Raw genomic sequence first — 10,000 nt, 5'->3', positions numbered from 1 at the left:
AAGCAAACTTTTCGCTGTTGAGGCTAGAGAGGTGAGCAGATTAAGCATAATTCCTCTTTTGGACTTCTCTGTTGACGTCCACCCCTTGGCGCTCATAATAATATGACCTTATGCAGTTGCGAGCGCCGTAAAAACCTCTACTAAAACTGTTGCAGGCGGCCAGGGGAGAGAAGTGGTGCTGCTGGGCGACAAAGAAGTAGACTACGACAAAAACTTCCGGCTCTACCTCAACACCAAAATCGCCAACCCAAAGCTGGGCCCGGAAGTGTTCGGGAAAGCCATGGTGATCAACTACACCGTCACTCTCACGGTACTCTCTTTGCTTTGACTGGGTTTTTTAAAACTTCGTTTGCTAAAGTCCTTCTAACCCCCTGGGGCGGTGCCACTGACTGAAGTGTCTTTAGACCATTCTCAAAGGAGGGACATTAACATCTCGAGATCTTATGCACAGTAGAATGGTAATTGTAAATGGGCTGATTCACTAATGTTATGCTCATGACTGTGCCTGACCTGCAATACGGAACTGCTGTTTTTTCTTGCCTAATCCTTAGTATCGTCATTTTCCCTCTACTTCTTTAGTATGTTTCTCACACTCTTGTGACCCACTATTTCCAGGGTGCCTTGATAGTCGAAGCAGACTTTGTGCTGTTGAAGCTAGAGAGGTGAGCAAAGTATGTCTGATTCCCTGTAAGGACTTCTCTGTTGACACCCACCCCTTGGCGCTCATATGACCTTATGGAGTTGCAAGTGCATAAAACCTCTACTAAAACAAAAGCAAAGTCCTTCTAAGTGGCGTCGGTAGCCTCGTCATCATGAGGTTGCGGGTTTGGGGGTTTGAGCCTTAGCTCGGTCCGACGTTGTGTCCTTGAGAAAGGCACTTTACACGAATGTCCCACTTGGCTCTTTCCTTTCGGAGATGGACGTTAAACCCGGAGGTCCGGCCTGTTAAATAACCAAACAGTGTTGATAGGAGCGCTAAACCTGTACCATTTCACTAATTTCAAAGTCCTTCTAAACGTGAATAGGTAGCTTGGTTGTGATGTTAATGAAGCATTTATTAATTGTGAGGTGTGCTGACAAAATGAGTTACTTTCACAAAAATGGAGATATTTGCCAAAAACCGACACAAGGGTCACATTTGGAGATTTTCTATTGATGCCATATTCTTTAACTATAACCTTTCTTTTATCATGTCTTACTCATAAGCGCTCATATGACCTTAGCAGTTGCGAGCGCCGTAAAACCTTATACTATACTACTATACTACTTACTCATAAATTGTACAAATTCACCATTAAGCGTGACGTATCTATTTTCTTAAAGCTTGAAGTAACTCATTTTGTCAGAACGATTCACAAATGTCCGTTGGGGCGTTCCTGCTCTTGAGTAGTTTTACACGTTTTCCGGGTTGTCTAGCCCGGTCCCTGCGGGAGATGGGTATTAAGGGGAGGGGGGGGGGGGGGCTACACCCCCAAAGTCAAAATTCGGCTCCAAATTATTGATTTTGAGTCGTAGGCATTTTTAGCTTCCTCGGCCTCTCCTACAACTATTTCATAACATAAGAACCCCAAAAACCGTATTTTTTCCCGTACTAGGCATGTTTGTAACCGCCATTTCCTCATAAAGGCAGTACTTTATTTTTCTTTATCGGCCGTTTTCTCAAAACGCGACTTTTCTCTACACTTTTTAAAATAACTCCACCATTTTGCATCCAATCTTCATGACATTTTCTCAGAATGAAGAGAAGATGTAATATTAAAAATTTGTCTGTTGAATTTTTGATATATGGAATAGTATTTTGTTGGTGGTGTCTGGAGTGTGGATTTTTACGGGTTTTTTGAAAACTTGAATGCTACCTCAGGAAAAATTCATTAAAAATTTTCTAATTCGTTTAGGAAAACAACGACAGACAAATTTATAGATCTAATGTTTGTGAACACGCATGCAAAACAAAGTTCAATTTCCATGAGCGTTAAATGTGGTATACATTACGTAAGACATGACAACAAAATCCAATATGGCCGCCGTATCCATGGAAACGAAATTTTTTCACAAATTTGATTGCGGATTTAAAGACTCCTTACTATGCTTGTTATATGTGTGAAATGTGGTAAAATTCGGTCTAGTAATAAGCGAGATAGCCTTCAGGTGTAAACCCCCCCCCCCCCCTTAAAAATTCATAGGTTCTGCCTCTTAAACCACCTTACAATGTTGAAATGTCCCTGAAAAGCCTGGATTGATCTTCCCTGTCTACTATAATCTGAATTCTGTTTTTTTCGTTTATTCATTTTTCTGTTCCCGTGTTGCCAGGGTCTGGAGGACCAGCTGCTCAGTGTGATCGTGGGCTACGAGAAGAAGGAGCTGGAGGAGCAGCGTCAGAGTCTTATACAAGAAACCAGGTCAGTTGTCTTATTGTGGTTTTTCACAAATATGTCACCGGGGGTTTGGGCGGCCCCACATGTACGGGTGACTGGAGAGCACCACATCACAGCTGACAACAAGATTTGTGAGGCAGCGTGGTGGAATCAGTCTCTCGTCTATTTTTGGGCATGTAACGTTATTGGCATCATCTTAAAGCTTGTTCATTTGTCTTTATTTCGGTGAAAAAGTATCCATTTATCTTGGACACAAGTCGAGATATTTGCGAATGAAGGAGGTGGGGGTCACCTGTTTTCAGAGGTAAGATTAGTGAGAAAATGGCCACCAAAGATTAGTTATTTCCTTAGCTCAAGAGTCCGTGGTAACTGAACATTTACGTATTTTGTGCCTTTAATCAACGTTTTTCAGAAAATGCAATACAGAAATGAGTTCTTTAATGGGCATGAAAGGTGTTGAGGCAAAAAACTAAAATTTGTAAAACATTCACAAACCTATGGAAAAATGCAAGTTTCTTCATTTTGATTATTTTGACGAGAGCCTGATTCCACCACGCTGCCTCACATAAGTCACTGGGGGGTTGGGCGGCCCCACATGTACCGGTGTCTGGAGAGAGCACCACATCACAGCTGACGACAAGATTTCTCCCAAACCCACAGTATACGAGCCCACCACACCAAATCTACTATAATTACTTCCATTTGCTTTCAGTCTGCTATTCTTGTCTGTCTGTCCGTCTTGCTCGTTTTCAGCTCTAAATTAGCCGTTATAATTCTTTGTAATTTTCTTTCCTCAGTCAGACAAACGACTCTCGGACAATATTTCTGACTCGAAAGGACAAAAATGTGCTAAGTAACGAAAGCTCTAAATAATAAAAGACTTAAATTATGTTTGTTGGTGGTTGGCGGGTGCTCTGGTGTGGTCTGCTTCTTCTTTCCTATCAAACATCGATAGTCCTTATCTCTCCTCCTTCTTTTTTGTGTATGTTACTCTCTTGTAACACTTCTACTCTTTGGCACTTATATGACCTTATTATATTGCAAGTGCCATAAAACTCTTACAAAAACAGCACTAAAACAAAACTTTGATTAAATTCCTCTACCCACGGCGGGTGATTAAAATTTGCTCCTTCTTTCCTAGGAAACATCTTTCGTTCTAATCACTCCTTTTTTGTGTTGTTACTCTCTTGTAACACATCTATTCTTCTGCACTTATATGACTTTATTGTTTTTCAAGTGCTCGAAAACTCTTACTAAAACAATACTAAAACAAAACTTTGCTTAAATTCCTCTACCCACGTTATGCACGTGCCCTCCCGCCCCCCTCCCCTGTGGACTGGATGAACACTATTGAGCATTCTCTTGTAACACCTCTAATCTTGGGCACTTATATTACCTTATTGTGTTGTAAGAGCCGTAAAGCTCTAACTTATTGAAACAACACCAAAACTTTGCTTAAATTCCTCTATCCACGTCGTGCGCTCTGGTTCTTCTTTCCTATCAAACGTCTATCGTCATTGTCTCTCCTCCTTTTTTGTGTTTGTTACTTTCTTGTAACACCTCTAATCTTCGACATTTATATATGACCTTATTTTATCGCAAGAGCCGTTAAACTCTTACTAAAACAAAATTAAACAAAATCGTGCTTGAATTTCTCTACCCACGCCAAGGCCGTGGACTGAATGAACACCACTGGGCGCTCTCTTTCAACACCTCAAATCGTTGGCACTTGTATGACCTTATTGTTTTGCAAGTGCCTTAAAACTCTAACTTATTACAACAGTACAAAAACAAAACTTTGCTTAAATTCCTTTGCCCGCGCCATGCCAAAACCCCTGTACCCCCTCTCACCTCTCACCCCCCCCCCTCTCATGGACTGGATGACCCCCACCACTGAGCAGCGCCAACAAGAAGCTCCTGTACGAGCTAGAGGACTCCCTGCTGCGCGAGCTGGCCCAGTCTAAGGGCAACATGCTGGACAATGTGGACCTGGTGGAGACGCTCGAGTCCACCAAGACGAAGGCCAGCGAGGTCAGTGACCTTACCAGCATCTATAGATGGTAGTGCTGGGAGGCTAGGTTTCCGATTATTGAAAGCTAAGAATCGTAGGAATCGACTCCGAACCCAATTACTTACTTTCTAATAAAGTGATTTCTTCCGGTAGTCATCTGGTTGGCTCTGAACATCTTCAGGATTTTGGGTAACCTTGATTTTGGAACACTACGAGGCACCCACTTTTATTTTTCCAAAACAATTTCTTTTTTTTAAAGTAGATTATTTTTATGATTGAATGAACTGGTAACCGTTGGTTTACGTAAAAAGGAGTCGGAACTTTTCTTCCGTAGCATTAATCGTGGGGATCGGTTCTGGAATCGAGTCTTCGCCCAGCTCTAAATTAGATGGCAGCAAGACTACAAAGCTTTCACGAAAGCATCTTATGAAAAATCACAGACCTATTATGTTGCGCGAAGGCGACATGTGAATCGTCCTCCGTCCCCACATCCCTTTCCTCTTCCTTGGCCTTTTTTTAAGAGTACCAAGGGGCTTGACTGATGTAAAGATTAGCTTTGCTGTGTCTTTTTCTTTCACTGTTGAACAGAGCTGGCAACTTTTGAAACAGAAAGTGAGGCTATGAAAAGACAGATGGATATAATTTGACCACATTAGAGAGATCTGAATAGTTGGTCACTTAGCTGACCATATTTTTTAAAATTGATTTCCACGTTCTGGGTAGAATCTTGTTTACAGCGAGTACAAATTCGAAATTCGCTTGAATCTAAGTAATTGGACCCTGCTACTTTTGGCCTTCGTGACCTGTCTTTCCGTGCAAGGATAACAAATAGAAATCATGTTTGTCAATGTGGGTTCAAGTGGTTGTTACCCAACTGACTTACCTTATGCTTCAACGTGGACAGCCAAATAAATCTCCCTCTTTCCCACTTTCCTTTTCTCTTCCTTGGCTTGATTTTCTTTTTCATCCTTTGCCATTTCTTATCCTTTTGAATCGCCGAAATGACGTGTTTCTCTACCTTTGGTACGCACTTTGCACATGAAAAATAAACGTGAGTCAGCGTTGTGAAGTCAGGCGCTTCTCAAAATAATGAAATCAAAGAAACTGGCATTTTCTTTGGTCTCCGTTTGGCATGTTTTATTGAACTTGTGTTTTTTTACACACCATCATTTATGTCCATTTAAAACACAAATTTCTGGGTGGATTTTACTGAAAAATGTTGATTTAATTAAGGCACAAAAATGTAAGCTTGCAGTTTTTAAGGACTCTCAAGTATTGGAATTCGCCAAACTTTGGGGGGCCATTTTCTCACCAATTTACCTCTGAAACCAGGCGACCCCACCTCTTTCAGTTACAAATATCTCGACTTCTATTCACGATAGATGAGTATTTTGTTTTTACAGAAAGCAAGACAATCTAATGAACTGGCCTTTAAATGATACCAATAACTTGACGTGTCCCAAAATTGACCGGTGACTCATTCCACTGTGTCGTGACACAAACATTAATCATTTCCTTTCCAGGTGTCCAGTAAACTAGAGCTGGCCTCCAAAACTGCCGTGGACATCGAGAAAACACGAGACGGATACCGCCCTGCAGCAATGCGAGGCGCCATCTTGTTCTTTGTCCTGGCTGAGATGTCTGTCGTCAACACAATGTACCAGGTCACGAAGGGGCTCTGGGTTTTATTTTTAACTCACTGAACACGGGTATTGTACACGTTTGAATAGGCGTTGTTTTGGGGGTTCTTTAAAAGACGAGGCAAAAAGTCCTTGTTCATACAGATATTTCAATTCTGTTTTCTTCGTCAGAAACATTTAAAGGCAGACAACAATAATAAAAATGATGCATGCCATCAAAAATGCAAACTCATGTTTCTGATGTGTGGATAAAGGTTCGAAATGTGCAACACGTTTTGCTTTGGTGTGCTGCTGATCGGACGTATGTGTCCGCTTTCTTTCTCTCTTTCACTCCCTCTCTGTCTGCCAGTGTCTGTGTATGCATGTGTGTGTGTGTGTGTGTGTGTGTGTGTGTGTGTGTGTGTGTGTGTGTGCGTATGCGCGTTCGTGCGCGTGCATGCGTGCGTCTGTTTTTCTCTCCCTCATCCACAAGTCCGCCACAGTACTTGTATATGTGCTAGCACAATAAACCTAGCAACTCAGAGAATAAACAGTAAACTGTTGTGAACAAAACTAACTTGTGTTTCGCGCGCTCATATGACCTTATGCAGTTGCGAGCGCCGTAAAACCCCGTACTAAACAAACAACAGAGAATAAACAAAGGGTATGTGCTGCCCCTCATAGCACACTATTCACTGACGCAACGTGAGTGCGGGAGGTTGGAGGGCGCCACTGGTAGGTCCTACTTCTTTACTTTCCCCTCTATTGTTTCTGTCTGTCTTACTTTTTCCCAGCACTAAATGACCATTATTGTGTCGATGTGCTTCTCTTTAATAATAATAATAATAATAATAATAATAATAATAATAATAATAATAATAATAATAATAATAATAATAATAATAATAATAATAATAAATAGCATTTATACTGCGCATTTCCATTTTCTAAAAAATGCTCAATGCGCATTACAACGAAAAAGACATCACATCTTAAAAATTAATCGACAAGTGTGTACGTAAAACAACGTATTATGCATATAATATAAATGCATATGTGTAAAATTTTATATGAGAAACATAGTCTCGCAGTGAGGTTGGAAATGTGTTCACTAAAAATATACAATGCAATAAAAATTCACGAACGGTCACACACAATGAAGTTGAAACGTGAGTAACTAGAAACATTCTTTACTCAAACCAAGCAACGTGAGTCTCATGTGCCGACACTGTGTTTCTTCCTTCAGTACTCACTGGAAGCGTTCCTGGACGTGTTCACCTTCTCTCTACGCCGCAGTCTGCCCGACACCGTGCTCCGGAAGCGACTCAACAACATCATGGAAGCGCTCACCATGAACATCTACTACTACGGCTGTACTGGTCAGTAGTAGCCCCCGGTCCTCATCATCATCCTCCTCATCATCATCATCATCATCATCATCATCATCATCATCATCATCATCATCATCATCATCATCATCATCATCATCATCAACATCATCATCATTGTTTTAATAAATGAAAGTTGTAGGGCACTTGCAAAACAAAAAGGTTATATAAGGGGCGAAGACTAGAGGTTACAAGAGAGTGCTCAATGGTGTTTATCCAGTCAAAGGAGGGGGGAGGAACGGGCATGACGTTGGTAGAGGAATTTAAAAGTAAAGTTTAGTTTTAGTATTGTTTCAATAAGTTAGAGTTTAAGGGCACTTGCAAAACAATAAGGTCATATAAGTGCCGAAGATTAAAGGTGTTACAAGAGAGTAACAAACACAAAAAAGAAGGTGGAGAGAGATCAAGGACAATAGATGTTTGATAGGAAAGAAAAAGCAAACCACACGACGTGGCCACCGTCCTCATCATCATCATCATCATCATCATCATCATCATCATCATCATCATCATCATCATCATCATCATCATCATCATCATCGTCCGGTACCTTGCCGACTGGCGTGGGCGATCATGGACCTCCACTTCACTCTGTCTTGCGGTGCAGCAATGGTGTCTGTTGTTCTTGCTGCTCCCAGCCATGTTGTCATCTTGTCCAGTATCTTTTCCCTCTGTCTGCCTCTGCCTCTCTTTCCATCAAACGTACCTGTTGTTAAAATATTCTCCAATGCTTATTTCTGCATTGTGTGTCCGGAGAAATTTGCCTGTCGTTTTTGGTATATTCGTCTTACCGTCCTGATAGTAAAAGTTAAGTTGTTCCCACCTCCGATCCGGACAATGTGGGCTGCCTTGTTAGTGAGACAACTTCCTGGGCGTTCGGCATATTGTGGTAGGGTGGCCAGTTCCTTTCCACGCCGCCTTTACTTCTGTAACTCGTAGTCAGGTACCCATTACTGCTGAGTGGGCTGGAGGGGGCGAAAAAAAATCCGTGTCCGAACCGAGGCTCGAACCTGGACTTTCCGCTTCGGAGACGAGCGCAGTCTTGAGAGTAGGCTGATGATTTTGCGTAGATTTGACGCTCCTCACAACAACGTAAGGTCATGAACCCTTTTTGAGCCATACCGGCCTAAACCGGCCTTCCTGTCTTGTTGCCCTAACGGCTTTTACCGGTTTTCTCGCTGTAGACCCGTACTGGCTCTTCCGGCCTGACACGTCCGCTTTTAATGTAAGCTAAGAAATAAGAACATTCCACTCTAAATTTAGATCCTTAAGTCCCAGATCTTTGTAGGGTAAGTTTCATTGAAATACGTCGCTTATATCAAAATCCAAAACAATTTCTGTGCTACACCCCCTGAACCTCTTAAAAACACTGAAATAATTCGCTTCTGGGAAGCCATCAGCTGGACGCCATTTTTGTTCTGCTGTGCTGACCTGTTGACCTATTTATGATACTAGGAGGGTCAAATGGATGGGACCTAAGACTGTAATGTCCATCTCCGACACGGTCAAGCCAGGGGGGTAGGGAGCTTTAAAACTCTGTTTAACCCTATCCGTACGTCCTGGGGTCATATTTGTACCCCCGGGGTTGTATTCTTCATATTTTAGAATACTTCTAGTGCGAAGATCTCTTTGAAACTTTCAGTATTTCTCAAAAAATCGTTTTGACAGACTGCTATGCAAAGCGAACGGATTGGATTAACCAGTAAATTTCCTCTTGGAAAGTGGTGGTACAGAGTTCCCCACGTAGTATGGATACGATAGGAAAACAGCCTCCTTCTTTCGTTTATTTAAACCCAAGTAACTTCTCTAATCTTTGGTATTTATATGACCTGATTGTGTCGCAAGTGCCATACGACTCACACGAAAAACTTTCTTTTTGTGTCGTCGTTATGATCGTCTTCGTTGTCATCGTCTTCATTATCGTCACTCTTCTCATTTCTGCTGGTCTCTATCCCTTCCTACCCAATGGGTGGTTGGCGGGTGCTGTGGTGTTGTTTGCTTCTTTTTTCATTTCAAACCACTATCATTTTTATCTTTCCTCCTTCTTTTTCATGTTTGTTACTCCCTTGTAACATCTCTAGTCTTCGGCACTTATGTGACCTAATTGTGTTGCAAGTGCCGTAAAACGCTTACTAACTGAAGTTGCCTTTAGGCCATTTCCAAAGGGGGGATATTAACATAATACTGTTATGCACAGTAGAATTGTAAATGGGCTCATTTATCAATGTCATGCTCATACTGTGCCGGAACAACATAGGGGGGGATTTCTGCTTTTTCTTTCCTCATCCCTACTATAGTCATTTTTCCTCTACTTCTTGTGTATATTTGTCATTCTCTCGTGAACTGCTATTTTCGGGGTGCCTTGATAGTAGAAGCAGACTTTGTGCTGTTGAGGATAGAGAGGTGAGCAGAGTAAGCCAGATTCCTCGTTTGGATTTCTCTGTTGACATCCACCCCTTTGCGCTCATATGACCTTATTGCAGTTGCGATCGCCCTAAAACCTTACTAAAACAACTACAGTGAGGTTACTGAACTCACAGAGCTACAAATGAAAGAGAGGGAGAGATCGAGAGAGAGAGAGAGAGAGAGAGAGAGAGAGGGGGGGAG

At 41.9% G+C, this 10,000-nt stretch overlaps 1 protein-coding gene across 1 annotated transcript in view; it reads left to right on the top strand.

Annotated features, from left to right (window-relative positions):
* Positions 1 to 10,000, top strand: part of LOC101851371 (dynein heavy chain 10, axonemal) — a gene marked incomplete in the record, with an annotated part of 20,667 nt that overhangs the window by 6,782 nt on the left and 3,885 nt on the right. Inside the window, 6 exon segments of the mRNA XM_013088285.1 lie at positions 156 to 310; positions 2,311 to 2,399; positions 4,277 to 4,406; positions 5,910 to 6,050; positions 7,252 to 7,384; positions 8,578 to 8,618. Of these exon segments, the coding sequence (XP_012943739.1) occupies positions 156 to 310; positions 2,311 to 2,399; positions 4,277 to 4,406; positions 5,910 to 6,050; positions 7,252 to 7,384; positions 8,578 to 8,618 (689 nt within the window).

Source organism: Aplysia californica, unplaced genomic scaffold, assembly GCF_000002075.1.
Source record: "Aplysia californica isolate F4 #8 unplaced genomic scaffold, AplCal3.0 scaffold00717, whole genome shotgun sequence".
Lineage (NCBI taxonomy): Eukaryota > Metazoa > Mollusca > Gastropoda > Aplysiida > Aplysiidae > Aplysia > Aplysia californica.
Note: the sequence above shows the minus strand (reverse complement) of the source record. Positions and strands in the feature narration are given on the sequence as shown.